Source organism: Pan paniscus, chromosome 19 (assembly GCF_029289425.2).
Source record: "Pan paniscus chromosome 19, NHGRI_mPanPan1-v2.0_pri, whole genome shotgun sequence".
In the NCBI taxonomy this organism is placed as follows: domain Eukaryota; kingdom Metazoa; phylum Chordata; class Mammalia; order Primates; family Hominidae; genus Pan; species Pan paniscus.
The window spans coordinates 31,524,808-31,544,531 of NC_073268.2; the positions used below are offsets into that span (position 1 = coordinate 31,524,808).

At 47.3% G+C, this 19,724-nt stretch overlaps 1 protein-coding gene across 2 annotated transcripts; it reads right to left on the reverse strand.

Annotated features, from left to right (window-relative positions):
- Positions 1–714: 714 nt before the first annotated feature.
- TMEM98 (transmembrane protein 98) lies at positions 715–14,187 on the reverse strand. 2 transcript variants are annotated; one of them, XM_034942103.3, is made up of 8 exons: positions 14,011–14,187; positions 10,954–11,029; positions 10,697–10,881; positions 9,057–9,188; positions 8,038–8,071; positions 5,915–6,030; positions 2,829–2,888; positions 715–1,578 (listed from the first exon to the last, which is right to left on the reverse strand). In XM_034942103.3, exons 3-8 carry the CDS (start codon positions 10,825–10,827, stop codon positions 1,371–1,373), a joined length of 681 nt encoding a protein of 226 aa, XP_034797994.1. In that variant the 5' UTR covers positions 10,828–10,881; positions 10,954–11,029; positions 14,011–14,187; the 3' UTR covers positions 715–1,370. The 2 variants fall into 2 exon arrangements, with proteins under 2 accessions (XP_034797994.1, XP_034797996.1); XM_034942105.3 differs by lacking the exon at positions 10,954–11,029 and having other exon boundaries at positions 14,011–14,181.
- Between the last annotated feature and the right edge of the window lie 5,537 nt (positions 14,188–19,724).

Genomic DNA, 19,724 nt, shown 5'->3' on the forward strand with positions numbered 1-19,724 from the left:
CAGCCCCTATACCAGGCCCCTCTCCCAAGAGCAAGCTGGCTCTGAGAATCTGAGAAGTGAAGAACTTCAAGCTTTTCCTACAGGCTTATGACAGAAATTGTGCCATTTGGGTATGTATCCAAATTATATAATTGTGATTCTGGGTCATAGCTTTCATAATCTTTCAATGTTTGCAAAATGAACAGGTATTAATATCAGAAGGGGGAACACATCGTTCAAGTCATTGCTATTGTTAACGTGGAAACTACTTCATAGTGCTATCTTCACTTCTGCCTGAACTCCAAGAGGTCTTTAAATATATTTTATATATATGTATGTTTTGGAGACATGGTCTCACTCTGTCGCCCAGGCTGGAATGCAGTGGCACAATCAGGGCTCACTGCAACCTTCACCTCCTGGGCTCAAGCGATCCTCCCACTTCAGCCTACCAAGCAGCCGCACGTGTCACCATGCCCAGCTAATTTTTGTAGTTTGTGTAGAGATGAGGTTTCACCATGTTGCCCAGGCTGGTCTCAAACTCCTGGGCTCAAGCAATCCACCCACCTTAGCCTCCCAAAGTACGAGGATTACAGGTGTGAGCCACCGCGCCCAGCCTAAATATCTCATTTTGAGGCATACACAGAAATCATCCTCAGGATTCTTAGGCTCTCTCCTTCCATCTAAGTATGTCCCACAATACACCATGCATATGAATTTGATTCAATAACTACACACTTGAGGGAAACATAAGTATAAATTTACTATCCACCTAGTGGTAGCTAGGTAAAATTGCAGGCATAAAGATAAAAAAGAAATCATCAACTTTGTAGTTCCTCAGCTTCAAACCCAAACCTGCAAGGGAGAGGAGAGACCCAGACGCCTCAGGGACCAGGCAGATAATACAAATAAATGAAACAGGCCAGGTGAGAGAGTACAAGTCTTGCCAAAAGAAGAAACCCCTACTTAGTTTCAATTGATTGTCCTCTTCTGAAAATGCAGATCAGAATTGCCACACATTCTGACCGATCGAGAGAGGCCAGAAATTCTAATTTTAATGTGAAACCTCTTGATTTCTTAGACGGTGGCTCAATTTTCTTGAAAACACTAGGTGAGCTAAATAAAGCTGACAGTCCACCAGTTTTCAATACTCCTCTTGCAGAGAGTGAATGGCATCTCCCCTAACTGTAGTATCAGACTGCCACTCACCAGCCACAGTTTGCAACTGCAAAAGAGGCATAAACTGACGGGGATCTCCTGCTTTACTATGCACACACAGCTGAACTCTCCAGCCGTGGAGAACAACTAACTCTACAGGAAAAAGTAGAAGGCTAAGCTGAGCCACCCAGGGATGGCGGCGGGGGCCTTCATGGCTAGCTGCTGGCCTGTAGGCACTAAATTGCAGACTGCTCCTGCAGGAAGCCTTCGGGGCCTGGGAGGCCTTTATCTGGCTCAGAAGCTAGGGCTGCTTCTCGAAGGACTTCCAAATGCTCCTCAGCAGCCGACAGAGACTGGTCAATCCAGTCCAGGCCTCCCGTCAGATGGCAGGCATTCCTTGTCACCAGCACCAGGTGACTGACAGACAGGAGCAGGGCAGTCGTCCTAGGGAAAAAAAGAAAATAGGGTCAGGTTTCCTAGGAAATGAGGGACTTTGCACAAAAGCCCAAATAGATAGACTTTTTGACTAGTATTCCCCAAACTGCACACCCTTCCCTAGGATGTTGGTAGGTATGCAATTTAAAGTTGGCTCCATGCTCAAATAAATTTGGAGATGGCTGGGTTAAACATGGTTAACTGAAGCCTGCCTCAGAGCCTTCTGAGATGTACCTGGTAAAGCTCCAAGGAGAATATAACAGGCTGTCTCTCACAAGCTTATTTAAGACTGTGGAAGCCATTTTCTGCAGCACACCTATTAACATCTCCCCAAAGAGAGCTTTGTGAAACAGTTCAGATATAGTCAATCAGATGAGCATATTCCCCAACCGCTGCCCACTGAAACGTAGGACAGACACACCCTCACTTAAACATTCCTTATTGATTACAAATCGGTAAGGCCCAGGGCTGGTTTATCCAACTCAAAAAAAAAAATGTAACTGAAAACCAAAGTGAGGAGTAGATTTTTCAGTGCTGAAAGATTCACTGTAGAATACCTTTTATAAGGTTAGTACCATGATGCATTTGAGAATACATTACAGATTATTAACCCACGGACAAAGCTCGGCAGCAGTAGGAGTGGGGCAGAGAAACCAAAGCTGAAGCGCTGTGACCCACTGCTGATCTGGCAACTGTTACATGTGTATCAAACAGTCATATAAATCCAAGGCAGGAAAGAATCTATATTTCTTAAATGGGTTGCATCTGGCACAGGAACATAACAATTTCATAGGGCTAAGTACACTCTGTGTATGCGCATGTCTGGTGGCAGGTGAGCACAGCTGTGGCTGACCTGTCACCTCCATTCTCACTGCTCTGGGAACCACTGCCCCACCGCCCAACTGGGTGGCACTCACAGCTAAGGCATGTCTGCTTCTGGGGTACAAAAATCAGAGGGGGGAAAGGGGAAAAGGTAGAAGGGAAGGCACAGTTAGGATGTAACATGGCCAGAAGTCTAATCATAACAATTTAAAATCTAAGACTGGCTCTTTCTTCTCCTGGGTTTCAGGAGAGGACTGGCCTCTATCACCCAGTCAGGCGCCACTCACTGAAGTAAATGGCACCCATGGCCCAGGCAGCCTAAGGAGGCTGCAAAGCCACCCTCCCTACACAAGCCAGTCAGCCAGCCTCACAGATCTGATAAAACGGTTGTGGACCTCTGCATGAAAAACCGAACATGCACCCACCCCTGGTCTCACCGTGCGTCCAGGAGTTTGGGGTCCAACGGAGGGTACATCGACTTCACAACATCATCCACCCTGACCGGAGGCAAAAGGTGTTCAGTACTTCACTTTCCTGATCTCCTTTTCTCCTTCCTTTTTTTTTTTTTTTTTCCTGAGACGGAGTCTCGCTCTGTCACCCAGGCTGGAGTGCAATCGTGCTATCTCAGCTCACTGCAACATCCACCTCCCAGGCTCAACTGATTCTCCTGCCTCAGCTTCCCAAGTAGCTGGGATTACAGGCACGCACCACCATGCCCAGCTAATTTTTGTATTTTTAGTAGAGACGGGGTTTCACCATGTTGGCCAGGCTAGCCTTGAACTCCTGACCTCAGGTGATCCACCCACCTCAGCCTTCCATAGTGCTGGGATTACAGGCACGTGAGCCACACGCCTGGCCCCTTCCTTCCTTTCTATCTTTATTCCAGTTCTTCTTTTTTGGTATCCCAGACCTGGTCTTTAATGGTTCTTTCTCCAATTGCTTCTGCATTCTCAGACAGACACTTAGGCACAAAGACTTCAGGTTCAGTCTTTGTAGAGACTACTTTGTTTTCTAGTTTTGTTTCAGTTCCAACGGTTTTTTAAAATACAGTCATACATATGGAATGATGTTCAAGATTACTACTATATTAAAAAGGCAAATTGCCAAATAATATGTAAAGCTCGATCTGTCATTTGCATAAAAATAGATAAACAAAAGCTCTGAAATGTGGAGTTGGGAAGGATCTGGAGGAAAACTCACCACTTAATAGTGGTTTTTTCCTACAATTGGGAGGGAGTAGACTTTCCAGGTCATCTATGTCTGCAGTATTTTACATTTTTATAAGCATTAATTACTCTTGTATTCAGGAAAAAAAAAATACAAAGCTAAAGGTATGTAAGACACCGAAAAAGAAGGCCATGAGTTTCATTTGGCTTCACACTGCTCTACTGGATTTCTTCTACCCTGTGGTTAATTTTTTTAAATCAAGTTCAGAACTACAATTCATTCTGATTTGCGTGGCACAAGGTTTTGCTCCAAATCTTTGCTCATGAACACTCGATAGGAAGAAAAAATAAAGATGTATTGTTTGATTTCTAAAAGCACTTGAAAAAAAGATGGCCTCAAACACTCTTATTCACGGCTGTGGAGCCGGTGAGGACATGCAGAGACACAGTCACCCTCCGCGCCTATCTCAGCCAGCTCCTTTCTCTAGTGCCCTGGAGCTGAAGCCACCTCCTCCAGACTCATAGGCCATCAACACACTGTGTGGGATAAATGGAGCAGGAAAAACAATGGGGACAAAACATGGCCAGAAGGAGAAAGAAGTGTGAGGGCAAAAGGACAAAGCAGGACCCTGGCTGAATTATGGCACGGAGCATTCTAGAAGTAGTCCAAGGTACTCTTTAGGACGGGCCTGTGAGCACCAGAACAGGTCCACTCTCTGGACAATGCCACACCCTCATCTTAGGACCCGTGCTGATCCTACTCACCCAGGCCTCAACCTCCTGAAAGTGCTGCCTTGTAACCTGTATCACAGGAATCTGCCTGGCCTCTAAGTGTCTCTTAGAAGGCATAAAAAGCATGATGAAGGGTCTAGTGAATACCATAGTGCAGAATCTTTAAAACTAATGGGGAAGGAGGCTGGGTGTGGTGGCTCACACCTATAATCCCAGCACTGTGGGAGGCTGAGGCAGGAGGATCACCTGAGGTCAGGAGTTTGAGATCAGCCTGGCCAACATGGTGAAACCCCGTCTCTACTAAAAATACAAAAATTAGCCAGGCATGGTAGCAGGCACCTGTAATCCCAGCTACTCAGGGGGCTGAGGCAGGAGAATCGCTTGAACCCGGGAGGTGGGGGTTGTAGTGAGCCAAGATCACACCACCGCACTCCAGCCTGGGTGACAGAGCAAGATTCCATCTCAAAAATAAATAAATAAATAAAATAATGGGGAAGGAATGCCCAGTGCCCACCCAGAGCCTGGGATCCGGGTTCTTATAAAGCCAGGGGCTGACCATGTGGCTACAGCCCACTGGAGGCAATTCCAGAGAAGGCAGGGAACTGTTCTCGGCTGAGTCCCTCCCTGGATTATCTCCCTCCCACTCTCTCAACTCACTGAACTGCCTGGACTGAGTTCAAGCTGACCAGGTCGTGTATTCCCTCAGAGGAACTCACGTGGCAACTCAGGAAACTGGTCGTTTTTATTTGGTTAATCTTGAGGCAGAGAAAGGGCTGGTTCCTCGTGATTTACCTGGGGCCATGGCAACAAGGAACGTGTGGGCCCCTGGAACTCACAGCAGTGCCATTGTTTCAGCAGGCATACAGAGGTGCCCTCCCGGGTGGGCGGAGGGGCCAGGTGGCTGACGTGGAAAACATCCTGGCCCCGACCCTCTGCTCAGGCACGTCAGCATACCAGCCACCAGGTGGCAGCACAAACTTAGTACAGCCCTTGGCTCTAAGAAAAGGGCTTTATTTTTCCTCACGAAATCAAGCCCAAATGAGGGGGTGTAGCTGTTGACTGCAATCCTGCTGGTTGCCTCCCACACGGGATTTCGCAGTTAGCCTGGAATCTGGGAGGTTGAATGCCATATGGCTTCAGCTCCCACCCAGTGCTGGAGGCTGCTGGCCTGGGCCAGGGATGGAGCAGTGGGCACAGCCGGAGTGGGTCCCCCAAGCTAGTCTCCAACACAGATTCGGGCAGAGACAGGGGTGTGGGCATCTGTGTGACATGTTGGCCTGGGAGGAAGGCGTGGCAAGGGGAGCTGGTATGTGGCTGGGAAAGAGGGGCGGCCACGGGCTCTGCAGGGCAGGGTCTAGGACAGGGTCAGGACTAGGCACCTGCTGGCGCTTCCCCAAAGCCCTCTCAGATGGGTCATGCTGCAGGTGGGGATGGTGGAAGCCCACCTTAGCTGAGAAGTCTCGGTATCTAAACCCTCCTGGTCACTCTGTAAATGTGTGGGAAACAAATAGCTGAAGTTGCCTGTGCACCGTTTTATAGAAGAGCCCAGCTCTGCGGCTACCCCAGCTTCCAGCCCCTCTCTTCCCTCAGGGAGTGTGGGGACCTCGAAGCCGCCAATCGCTCACCTGGGGCTGATCCGCTTGGCCACCACAATGATGTCGCTGACACTGGCTGAAGTCTTCATCTTGGCCCCAGAGCCCATTGTCATGGCAACAAGCTTCTCTGTCAGAGTGTGACAAATCTAATGCGGCAGGGAGGAGAGAGATGAGGGCTGACCTGGCTCCACTCAGGGCCTCGCCACCCCCACGAGACAAATCAGCCCTGCCGTGAGTTCCATCGCAGCTGGCCCCCTAACCTAATGGCCAGATGTGAAAAGTACAGAGATGAGAGGAAACGGGTGGGAAGTGGCAAAAGCCAAGGGCATGGCTGGGAGAGGACCTGGGGTGGGAGCCGCAGATCAAGGGCAGGGTGTGGGCTCTGGGAAGCCTAAGCTGAAATAATCTGTCTTAAGAAAAATCATGTGCTCCAATTTCACCTTCTCACTTAGGGGAAAAACCTACTTTCTTTTTCTATTCCTTCATCTCATGGTTTAGTCTTCCACAAGAATAAATATCTCCAACAAGGCACCCTCAGGAATGGGGCTGAACAAAGGGCAATTGTTCCCTTTAAGCACATGCTCCAATAACAGCACTTATTTCAACAATTGTCTCAGGTAATATATTAGCATGTTTATCAAGCTGATGATGAAAGGACCTTAGGAAAAGCAGGGAAAAGGCAAGACTGACTACAGCCTTCTTCGTGGTCCCACCCACAGAGCTGGCCACCCCAGAGCTTGCTTCCCCTTTCCAGGCCACCCCATGCTAGAACCAACCAACATGGGTGCGCCTCTATCCATGGCAAGGAAGCACCCCTACCTGACCTATACTTGGAGCTGGACAGTAGAGAGCAGAAAGAAGCCCAAAGGTCCACCTGGGAGTAAGCCCAGACCCCTCTCCCAGCTCCCACCACAGAGACTCAAGGGCAGGTGACCTAGCAAAACAGTCTTAAGATCCCAAGAGGAGACTTAGAAGCCCTCTCCTTTGATCAGAGGTTCGCCGGGTAGACACAGATTCCAATTCAATATGACTCCCTCCAGCTGATTCATCTCACACCACAGGTGCCATTTATCCTCCTAATAGATGAGGACAGGAGACAAAACCCAGGCCCAGGACACATCTTGGCCAGGAGAAGGGAAATGTAGTATAGTATTATCTTCTAGCCATTATGCCTACCTAGCTCTATCAATAACCATATTTATATCTATAGCCATATTTGTATATCCAAAGAGCCTCTCAGAATTAACTAAGCCTGGACTCTGAGATAATAACTTCCTACTAGGCATTTATCCATCCCCTGAGAGAGACAGCCAAAGAAGAGGTGGGGTAAAGAATGTTTTATTAATAGTGTCTTCTACTGAATGACACTAAAGAAAATACAAAGTTGTCTCTTTTGAAATCTTGAATAATTACTAGTCAAAGAGATAAATGTGTGATTACCCAGGTTACTGATGTAAAAAAAAAACCCTGATATTTGCAACTGGCCAAATATTTCAGTATAGTTATTATTCTATTAGGTAGGATATTAACAGGCAAGAATTGAAAACAAATGCTAAAACCATAAAATTACCCAAAATGCAAATTGGATGCAATTTTTCAAAGATTCCAGGCTTTCAAAGAAAAAATCCTCTGCCTTCAGATTGAAGTATGCCTGCTTTGGTTTTTTAACACTGATTGTCCCATTTGGCTGACTACGGTCACAGCCAAAGAAGGCTAGTGATGACTTTCTAGTCACAGTAGAAATCCAAATACAGAAAGAAACTCACTGTACAGGCCTGAACTCTCTGTTAGTGAAAATGAGTGTGCAGGGGGAAGCAGGGAAACCCCATTTCTCTTGGCAGCTACATGGTCTCAGGCATACACAGCTTTCTCCAAGAGGAGTGAAATGGTGGCTGTGTACCTAGGCTGTCTTTCCCACAGGTCATTGAATTAAGACGACCAGATGAAATAAAGCCTTTGAAACAGCCTTGAGATTCTGTGAACAGCCAGTCCAGGCAGGGGGGGAAGTAAACCACAAAAATTCCAAGTGTCAGGTTAAGGAAAGGCCTCTTGCGAGAGGTCAGTGCCCTTTCTAAGGTCCCATTCTACTCCATCCACGCACAGTGGTGCTTTTCGACTACCCTTTATCCCACAGAGAAATAAGAGAGGGTTACCTTCAAGATGGCAATGCAGTGGGACATGAGACCCCTGGGGAAACAAGAAGAAGTCATCAGTGCTCATCTGGAGGGGCCCACCACCCTCCAGCTCCCACCCTTGCTTCTCAACTTGCCCTGACCGGTGGGCACAGCCGAATACCAACCACTGAGAGTGGGAATGCCTCAGTGTCAACATGAACCAGCCCATGAGTTAAAGGAGGGAGCACCTCCCTTCCCTTCCCCTCCCTGCACCCAATCCACTCTTCCAGCAAGCTCCACTGTGTGCCTAGCGAGTCATGCTTTAATATAACTCTAAAGCTTCTGGTAGACTGTTCCCTCTGCCCAATGTGTCCTTCCCCTTTGCTCAGACTGGGGAACTCCTCTTCATCTTTCAAGACCCAAGTCAAAAGGCACCTCCTCTGTGATATCTTCCGTGAGATCCAGCTCAACCTCCCCAACCCAGGCAAACCTAGACACTGCCTTCTCCATGTGCCTACTGCACTGTACACAAGGATCTCTTACAGTTTCTGTGATACTGACTATAACTGTCTTTTCAACCGTTTCAATATCTGCAGCACCTGACCCAGTACCCTCCACATAATGCCCCACAAACATGGGCCCAGGGAATGGATGGCTAAATGGATAAGGCAATGAAGTAGCAGCCGCTTCTCAAAATGTAGGGGCTCCTGTTGGATGGAGAGACCCCTGAGATCCTAAAGAAAAGGGCTGCATCTCTGAAGCCTGAGCCAAATTTATGGGCACTCAAGGATAACCCAAGCACACCAGGGTGACTTTATAACAACCTTTGCCACACAACTATAGGCCGCAGTGTTCAGGTCTACAAAATGTGGGGAGAGAAGGAAAGGACAAACACTTTCAAGTCATATTCTGATTTTCCCCCATACTAAAGGCACAGGAAAGAGCAGCAAGTAACAGAGTGACTGTTCTTGAATGCCAGCTAAGTGCTCTGGCAAAGGACACCAGCAAAGGGCATCATTTGCCAGAAGCCCGGAAGCAAACAGTTCCCATGGCCTTACGAGGCATCTTCGACCCAGTCTTCATTCTCCAGAATGGCCTCAATGTGTGGGTTGGTGATAACGACATCGTCCAGTTCTAACTCAGAGGGCTCAGACTGGGTCTCCATGGCACCAATGAGGTCCACAATGGGCCTGGAAGAAAAGGCCCCCGTTAAATGGTTTCATGGTGGGTGACTGCTGCTGATCCTCTCCTCACTGAGGCCCACATACACCATAAAAGAAGGAAGGGAGTCAATAAGCTAGGGCAGAGACCACTTGTCTCGGATCCAAACCTAAGCCTAGTGGGGCTGCAGCTGAGGGCAGGGCACATGGCTAGACAGGGAGTTGGGGAGGCAGGCCGGGAGCACTAAAACAAAAGAAAAGTGAAATGGAGTCAGATAAGCTACCAAGAGAAAGAGTAGGGTATAACTACCTGATTACAAAGATGTTAGGGATATCCCTTCAGGACAAAATTATATCCTTCTATAATGTATTTTCCCTTTAATCCTACATTTTACAGAGAGGCGGTGGTTCCTATTACCCAAACCTACATGGGCTCCCTACCTGGTCTGCAGAATAACTCTTGTGAACCACTTTGGTCCATCCCTATATCCCTGCCTTTTCCTAGTTACACTGGAAAAGTGAAAGAAGTAAAAACACCTCCAATTTTACAACAGGGTACTTTAGAAAATGAGATACCATGGCATTCTGTTCAGTAGAAGAGCTTTCCTGGGTCATATAAATGGGCATTTATAAATTACGAACCACTTGACAGAGATGCTGATAGGATTAAGACAGAAGGATAAGAAAAACTAAGGGTTAATCCCTGAATGGTCTATCAATTAAAATATCCCTAAATTGAAAATAGAATCTTGCTTACAAAATATATTTCACATACAATGCATCACAAAGAAATCTGCTGGGCAGGCCAAGCATGGTGGCTCATGCCTGTAATCCCAGCACTTTGGGAAGCTGAGGCGGGTGGATCACCTGAGGTCAGGAGTTCAAGACCAGCCTGACCAACATGGTGAAACCCCGTCTCTACTAAAAATACAAAAATTAGCTGGGCGTGGTGGTGCATGCCTGTAATCCCAGCTACGTGGGAGGCTGAGACAGGAGAATCACTTGAACCCGGGAGGCGGAGGTTGCAGTGAGCCAAGATTGCACCATTGCACTCCAGCCTGGGCGACGAGAGTGAAACTCTATCTCAAAAAAAAAAAAAAAAATCTGCTGTGCAAAGAGAGAAACAGTCCTAAGTTGGGATTTCACAAAACCAAATGTTTGTTGCTTAGATGTATGGCCAGAGTGTGGGCATCTGATTTCTGTTCCTGTGGGTCTGGCTGGAAAGTGATTTGGCTTATCCAAATGCTAAGTGAGGTGGCCAGTTTGAGACAGATGGCTGAGCTTTTATGCTAGGTGAACATGTTCATATTCAGTGACTTTCTTCTTGGCTCAGGAAGCAGAGAAGGAGGTGACTCAGGATGTTGGGAGGCTTAAGGAACATTCTTAAACTCTGAGGTCTTTACAGGGAAGGACACCTGCAGGTACCATTTTAGAACCGAAAAGCTGAGTTAGAGTTGCCCAACACTGAACTACGTGTTCCTCTCTTTTTCTTTAGTTAGAGCCCACCCCTCCTCCTTGCCCTCCATAGGCTCACTCACTTAGAATCATAGCGCTGCAGCAGGTCTCGCGGCCGGCAGTAGCGCTGCCTGCAAACCAGCACCAAGGCTGCAAACGAAGCCAGAAAGATGGTGGCCAGCACACCTATGGCAACAATCACCACAGTCTCCATGCTTCCAGAGGGCTCCTAACTCAGTCCCGCTCACATCCTCCTCACGGGCTAAAGCTTGAGAGAACATGAAGTCAGAGCAGATCTGGTCAAGAAGCCACGAAAGAGAGTGGGACAGGTGGGTCTTACCTGCTGGAAGTGGCAAATTGGGGAAGAGGATGGCAGGTGCTAGGTTCCTCCACGACACCTGCAGAGACCTGAGGGCCTGAAGAGAACCAAGGTAAAATTTATGCCATGCCCCAAATTTGCCTTTTCCTTTCTCAGAAGAATTTGCTCCCCAGTTGGACTAAAATTGTTTTTTGTTTGTTTGTTTGTGTTTCTGTTTGTTTGTTTGTTTAAGATGGAGTCTAGCTCTGTCACCCAGGCTGGAGTGCAATGGCACGATCTCAGCTCACTGCAACCTCTGCCTCCTGGGTTCAAGCGATTCTCCTGCCTCAGCCTCCCAAGTAGCTAGGATTACAGGTGCCTGACACCACACCCGGCTAATTTTTTGTATTTTTAGTAGAGACGGGGTTTCACCATGTTGGCCAGGCTGGTCTTGAACTCCTGACCTCAAGTAATCCACCCACCTCCGGCCTCCCAAAGTGCTGGGATTACACGCGTGAGACACCGAGCCCGGCCTTAAGATAGCTTTTTAAACCCTAGACAAAAGGAAACATTTTAACTAGCAGTTGTTTTCGCAGCCATAAAAACATGCACAAAAGAACACCCATTAAAGAGAGGAAAGATGAAACTGTATTTACTGAGGATCTACTCTGCACCAGGTTCTTTGTTAACTTTTCCAACAACAATCTTATGAAGTGGACATTAGTAATCCCATTTTACAGTTGAGGAAACTGAGGTTCAGGGAGGTTACAGAATTTTTCCAATATGCAGTCAGGAGATGGAAAGCCATCCACTTACACTGAGATGGACATTCACTCTACTTTTCCTTTCTAAGGAAGAAAGAAGACTGTAAAGGTTCTGGAAAGAGTTCTAATTGCCAGTTTCAGTGCTGGAAACTTAGAACTGGCATTAAAGTGTCCATTGCCTCTTGCCAGTTTTCACTCAGGAGACTCTCATCTACTTCTTTTTCTCATAGAATTCTTTTATTTGTGTACAAAAGAAGAATGAAAGAAGTCCGTGCATTTGTATATACTAGTGTGTGCACAGAATTTTTTTAGTATGAACACATCGATAGGCACAAACACACATAAAATGTAACTTGATAACAGTAGCTGCCTCTGGAGAGAGGAACTGAAGAACAGGGGTCTTTCACACCTATTTTAAACTCATAAGCCAGAAGAACAAGGGCATCTCACAGAAGTACATATTCACTGTTATTTCATTGTAGGCCTCCTGCTTGCCTCTCTTTGTGCAAGCATTCTTCCCTCTCTGGGCTTTAATTTCCCCACGTGAAAAAAAGACACTCTGACTTAGGAGTCCTTAGAATACCAGGAGGGTGCTTTTCCTCTATTTGCACTTAATTCTATCCTCCATGTCTCGGAGGGTCCAAACGCTCTCAGTCACCATTCACTAAGTATTTATTGATCATCTACTATGCATCATGCACTGGAGATTGGAGATAGATAGGACAGAGACCCTGATCTTAAGGAGCTGGTGGGAGAGGCAGACAGGTGACAAAGCACTTGAACTCCATGTGCCTGTGCTTCCTGCAGAAGAACACAGAAAAGAGAGTAACTGTGCTTGCATGACACTTTCTGGGAACTGACACTTTCACAGGAGTGGTGAGGCTAGAGCTGGGTTTTGAAGGATGAGCAGGAGTTTGCCAGGTAGACAAGGTTGGGACATGCCTGGCTTAAAGTGCCAAGGAAGCCTTTCTCAAAGGGCTCACAGAGCTGCTCTCCCATCTCGAGCTCACTGGACCACAAGAAGGAGAAGGCTGGCATCTGCCTCTTCTGTGTGTGTCGCTGATTTTGTGAGAGGTAGGTGGGGGAGGGGGGTAATTCTCAGGGTAATTCTCTACGTGTGTGTTTCTCTTTACTGTCCTTTTATCCACCTCCTTTTGGCCTTTGTGTTTTCTGCCTCCTCTTATGTCTGCCTTTATCTCTGTTTCTCTCTCCAGGCATCTTTCCCTCTGCTGCTCCCGTCTCCCCCTTCTCAGTGTCTCTCCTTCCCCTCCCCCGGTCCCAGGCCTCCAAGACCACCCACTTGGTTTCCTCTCTCTTCCTGTGCGTTCTGAGTGTTTCTCTGAGCGTGTTTCTCTGGGTGTGTGTGAGCTGAGTGTGCTTCGGTGTTTCTCCGTGTGTGTTTGTGTTAGTGTGCGTGAGCTGTGTTTTTCTGTTTCTGTGTGTGTGAGCTGTTTCTCAGAGTGTGCTTCTGAGTGTGTGAGCTGTGTTTCTCAGAGTGTTTCTGAGTGTGAGCTGTGTTTCTGAGTGTTTTCTGAATGTGCTTGTGTGAGCTGTTTATCTTGAGTGTGCTTGAGTGGGTGTGAGCTGATTGTGTTTCTCAGAGTATGTTTCTGAGTGTGTGTGAGCTGAATGTTTCTCTGAGTGTGCTTCTGTGTGTGAGCTGAGTGTGCTTCTGAGCGCGTGTGAACTGTTTCTGAGTGTGTTTCTGAGTGTGTGTGAACTGAATGTTTCTCTGAGTGTGCTTCTGTGTGTGAGCTGAGTGTTTATCTTGAGTGTGCTTCTGAGTGTGTGTGAACTGAATGTTTCTTAGTGTGCTTGTGTGTGTGACCTGAGTGTTTAAGTGTGCTTCTCAGTGCGTGCGAGCTGAGTGTGTTTCTCGGAGCGTGTGTTCGTGGTCCTTCTCTGCAGTCTGCGTGGCGTTTCTTTGTGTTTTTCTTTCTCTATTCTTCCCTGCGTACTGAAGAGTAAGTTTTCCTGTTTTTCTCCGTCTCTTTCTCTCTCCCTTACTTTCCCCCTTCCCCTCCGGTTCCAGAACCACAAGGACAGAACAGACCCAAGACCCTACCCGCTTCCCCGTGCTCGTCCACCCAGGACGCCCACTCCGTCCCCGGGAGGGAGGGACCCCCAGCCCGCCCGGGACGCGCCGCACGGGCCCCGGAGCGCTCCGGGGCGCGGCTCCTACTCCTTTCCCCAACTTCGGGCGCGCGGCCCCGCGGCGAGAACAAAGCTGCGGCACCCGCCTCCCCTCTCCCCGGCAGCCGGGCCAGGCCCCGCGCCCCCCGCGTCCCCTTCCCCGACTCGCCGCGGCCCGCCGGGCCCGGCGGGGCTCACCCACCTCAGGCTGCGGCTCCCGGGCGCATCCCGCGACTGCCCCGCCGATGGCAAAGTCCGGGCGCGGGCCTGCAGCGGAGCATGCCGGGAAGCGCCGCGGCCCTAGGAATCCAGCCTCGCGCCCCCGCGCCCCGGCCCCGGCCCCCGGCCCGCGCCAAATCCCCGCCGCCAGGCGCCGCCGTCACCGCCAGGCCCCCCGGCGGCCGGGGCAGCTGGGAGGCGGGCCCTGGCGACCCAACACCCCTTCCTCGCGCCCCCGCGGTGGCCCGTCCGGGCGGCAGACGGAGAGGGGAGCGGAGGGTCCCTGCCTGCGCCCCGCCCCGGGCTGGCGGTCCCAGGCGGCGAGCGCCGATGCGTTCCGCAGGGGGGCTGGCGGCGGAGCCAGTGTGCTCCGCCACGGACTGTCCCATTGAAACCCTGCCTCTGCCACTCACTAGCTATGGGCAACTTAGTTCAGCCTTTGTGCCTCGGTCTGTAAAACGGGGCTGCTGCTTGTCAGCATCCTCAGAGTTGGTATTAGGAATGATGGGATGCAGGATGCATCGGACGGCCTGGCCCAGGGTAAAGAGTGAATCGAGAGTCGCTCTTATTTACAGCCTGACCCACGGGGCAGTGACAAGCAGGCCCACCCCTGGCGACTGCCTAGCCAGGGGCAAGAGTACAAATGCAGAGCCCTTGCTAGTAGTCTTGCTGCTTCTATTCCCACACGACTCCATCCCATACATACTGAAGGGGGTCTACTGGTTCAGGCAAACACACACCCCCTACCCTGCCATCCTTCATTCTAACGATACTCAGGCCAGGCAGGGCAGGCTGCCCTGGGTGGATGGAAGTCAGACCTCGGAAGCAGGCTCAGGGCTGTTTACACAGGGATTTCCGGAGTCCAGGGTACCAGGAGCATGATCTAGAAGGGAACACACGCTCCAGCTGGAGTGGGCCAACTAAAGCACGGGGTTCAGGGCAGGATCCCAGTGGTCCAGGTCTCAGGTCAGTATCGGTGACAGTTAACAAAGGATACAGATTGGGTCCTAGGCCGCTTGACACAGGGTCTGCAAACTGGTACCCCCAAGGCCACATCCAGCCCACAGAGGTGGTTTTTTTGGGTTCATACTTTTGTTGTTTTATTTTAATTTTTTTGAGACAGAGTCTCACTCAGTCGCCCAGGCTGGAGTGCTGTGGCACAGTCTTGGCTGTTTACGGGTGGAGGGTGTCCAGGTTCTTGCCTTTATTTTTTATTTATTTATTTATTTATTTTTTGAAACAGAGTCTGGCTCTGTTGCCGAGGCTGGAGTGCAATGGCACGATCTCAGCTCACTGCAACCTCTGCCTCCTGGGTTCAAGCGATTCTCCTGCCTCAGACTCCCAAGTATCTGGGATTACAGGTGTGCGCCACCACGTCCCACTAATTTTTTTTGTTATTTTTAGTAGAGACGGGGTTTCGCCACGTTGGCCGGGCTGGTCTGGAACTCCTGACCTCAGGTGATCCACCCACCTCAGCTTCCCAAAGTGCTGGGATTATAGGCGTGAGCCACCGCACCCGGCCGGTTCTTGTCATTTTGAACAAAGAATTAGACAAAAGGCACAAGCAAAGCAAGTAAAGAAAGAATGAAGCAACAAAAGCAGAGATTTATTGAAAACAAAAGTGCATTCCACAGGGTGGGAGCAGGCCCCAGCATATGGGCTCAAGAGCCCCTGCTGTAGAATCTTCTGGGGTCCAAATACCTCCTAGAGGTTTCCCATTGGCCACTTGGCGTTCACCCCATGTAAATGAAGTGGTGCCACAATTAGTCTGATTGGTTGTGGAAAGCAACCAATCAGAGGCTGAAGTGAAGTTACAAAGGTTGCACTGCTATGCAAAAGAAGATTTGGCCCGCAATCAGTCTGATCGGTTACTTTCCACAACCAATCAGAGGCTAAAGTGAAGTTACAAAGTTACACTCCTATGCAAAAGAAGATTTGGCCGCAATCAGTCTGACTGGTTGCTTTCCACAACCAATCAGAGGCTGAAGTGAAGTTACAAAGTTACACTTCTATGCAAACGCAGGATTGGTTGCAGAAAGGCAATCAGAGGTACTTTCAAAAGATTTTCCATCTGCCAAGCAGAAAGTGGGGAGTGGGGGTTGCAAAGGGAGTAGTCTCTGGTCCGTTTGTTACTTAGATGCGGGAAGTTGGGGTTTTCCTTTTGATTTAGTTCTAGGAAGTCAGGTGAACCCTTAGGTTTCCTGCCTCCAGACCCTATTCTCCTGCCTCATCTCCCTCCTGAGAGACATGACCCCCATAAATCTTTATGGGATGCAGAGGAACTGTAACTGCTTCATGCCAACTTGGGGCGTAGTCCCTACCTGCTGGAGATCATGGAACTCTTGCCCTACTCTGTCTAGTGGAGACAGGGTGGCATCCTGATGGCCAGGGGTGGTGTCTTCACCTGGAACTGACTGGAAACTTTGTCACATGATCATCTGAAGCTTGATGGTCTCTATGTGAAAGGAAATGAATATGGTTAAAAGATTTAACAGGAACTTCAGGGGGTGGATACTTATGCTGTCAGGAATGTTCGTTATGGAGATGAATTGAAACATTCTGCTAATTACTACAAAGGAAGTGATTCCATAAGTTTGGAAGAAGGCAATAAAAAAATGGCCACTATTATCCAGAGCACTTCCACGTTTTATTAAGTACCTTATCTCCTGGCCTGATTTGGGGTTGCTGGGATTGGCCAAGACTCAGCTATTTTTACAGGCACATATTCCTAAGTTAGGTTACCGTTCATCCACAGAGACTCCAATATAGAAATACGGAGTCCTTCTCAGGCTATATTTAATTTGCTTTAACAATTTCCCCCTTTTGGTCATTTTCTCAATTTTGAGAGATTGACCAAAACTTTAGTCATTCATGTCACTACCACCATCATAAATGTACTTATTTGGTCTTGAAACCCACTGGGAAACAGTAAAACAACAGTGAGTTTTGTACAGTGGGAACAAGGACTGAGTAGAGGGTACCTCCTTATGGTGGAACATCCTGTTTGCAGGAGAAAAACAAAACCTGGTCTGTTTTAGGATCTATGTGTTTTGGTTTGTTTGGTTTGCTGGGGCCTAGCACATGAGGTCAGTCCAAAACACTGGCCTCTCATAATTTTGTTAAAAAAATTCTCCCTTTTTGGTCAGGTTCTCACTTGGGTGAGAGTGTGACCAAAATTTAAGGCCTTAGCACCACACTCACTTGCCATCATTTTGGGTTTCCAGTCTCACCACATCATTCATAGGTTATGGTATCCTCCTGGTCATGCACTTCTTTCAGCTCTTGTCATTCCACTTGAAAAGAGACCATTTGACATTCTAGAGATGGCTGAATGCAAGCATTTAAAGCCTTTGAGATAATACAGCGCACCAGGGAGACTATTATTATGACTACTGGGAGGATAATACTAAGAGTTTGGAGCATACTTCATACCAAGGATCCCCATAAACCAAACCACCTAAAATTAAATCAAAGAATGTGCTAAAGAATCTACTCACTTAACTAAGAAATCTCTTCGTTAATCCCCTACAACTAAATCTCTATAATCTTCATTTGATGTATTTCTCCATAAGCCACAAGTGCCAGCAGCTGCACAGATACTTCTCTGTTCAGCCGATTCTATCGTAACCTTCACAAAAGAATTTAAAATCTGTTGTGTAACTATAGCCTTTACAGTAGATATTCTCAGAAGACCCAATCTTTGGGTTCTAGATTGTGAAGGGGTTGATTGTCCTCAGTGACCCATAAAAAGCTTTCTTTACCTGGTGAAAATACACTGTAGCATAATAATCTACTGTTATAACATCAGCCCTCTTGCATAGGAAAGCTTTTTTACAACCAGAAACATGCATTGAAAATGACAATTGAAATGTTTAAATGGCCCATGAGGTAGCTAAATGTACTTGAAGATTTGATTGTCTTCCCAGGAATATGGATTTGACAAACCAAACATTGGTTATAAACTACTTTAGCAATGTATAAGTCAGCACACCAATATATATTTAATTTGGATTATTTTATCTTTTCCATGATGAGTCATGGAGTGCATAACCTTTAATAACAAAAGCTTTAAGGACTCAGGAAGGGCAAGGCTGCTGTCCTGGTTCTCCATGAGTCCATGCTTAACATTGGACTTACGTCATCTTGAATACCAGTTGTTTCTCCAGTTTAGCTGTATAGCACTGACAACTGATGGGTTATCATAGGTAATTTGACTTAGACCATGGAGTTCATTCAAATTGTATATCTAAACAATTTTAGTATCTGCTGATTTAGCATGCAAATCTGGCAAAGCATTTTCTTGGTACTCAATTAATTTTTGTTCCACTTGGGTTAACACTTTTATACAAAGAAATTTGGTTATTTCTGTGGTCTACAGTAAGTTAACATAATAAACATAATTATGAATGATAGCATATACTCAGACATATTTAGAATTTTAGAAATCCCATACAATTTTGTAACATATATTAATATTCACTGAAATATAACCTGAAGAAAATTAAACATTTTTTTATTTTGACAATGCTTCCCATGTAACTAAATATGTAAGCTGAAATTTGATTTTGGGAAGCCTATTAAATATGCTAAAGGTTTACAAAAATTTACATTCCCATGCCTTCTTATAATCTTTTACCATTCATTTAACCGGTTTGCACAGAGAAAGAGAGGCCAGAAGTCCGACTGGTAAGAAATTCTTACCCTTTTGCTGCGTATCAGGTTTCTGGGTTCTCTCTCCCTGAGCAGCCCTAGTGACCCTGGCTCAACTATATGCAAACACAAACATTGCCATGAATTAAGAATGTTCACAGGCCGGGCGTGGCGGCTCGTGCCTATAATCCCAGCACTTGGGAGGCTGAGGCACAAGAATCACTTGAACCCAGGAGGCAGAGGTTGCAGTGAGCCGAGATCGCACCACTGCACTCCAGCCTGGGTAACAGAGCAAGACTCCATCTCAAGAAAAAAAAAAAGGAATATTCACAAATAGTTTACAAAGTCTGGACGAATTAGGCAGAGAGAGAAAAATATGACTTGAAAGCATACTCAATACACTTAAAGTATCAGGGAATCTAATATCCAAAAAATTTGTTTAAAGTTAGCAAGCTGGTGTGTTCCATCAATTCCTGTGAACCCAACAAAGGTAGCCTAGAAATTCCAGACAAATGGAACAAATGATGACTTGCTAGAAATGTATAGGAAACAAAATAACTATTCATAGAACCGAATAAAAGCCTTCCACTAGAAACTAAAAAACATCATGGTTTTATATATATGCATACATAAGCAAAGCCCAGAGGAGCGTAAACAGCAAACAAATAAAAATTAGAAGCACAAACAAATAAACAGGAAACCAACCCTAAATTTCTCCTACTCAATCTACCCGGGAGGCAGCAGTGTTACCCAGAGCTCCCCTCAAAAAAAAACCCACATAATGAATATTTTATTCCTGATATACAATTCAGTTCCCTTAAGCTCACCAATATCACCATATATCCTGTGCAATCAAGAAATACACTCTCAGCCAGCCGTGGTGCTTCACGCCTGTAATCCCAGCACTGTGGGAGGCCAAGGCAGGTGGATCACTTGAGGTCAGGAGTTCAAGACCAGCCTGGCCAACATGGTGAAACCCCAGCTCTACTAAAAAATACAAAAATTAACCAGGCATGGTGGCACACACCCGTAATCCCAGCTACTCAG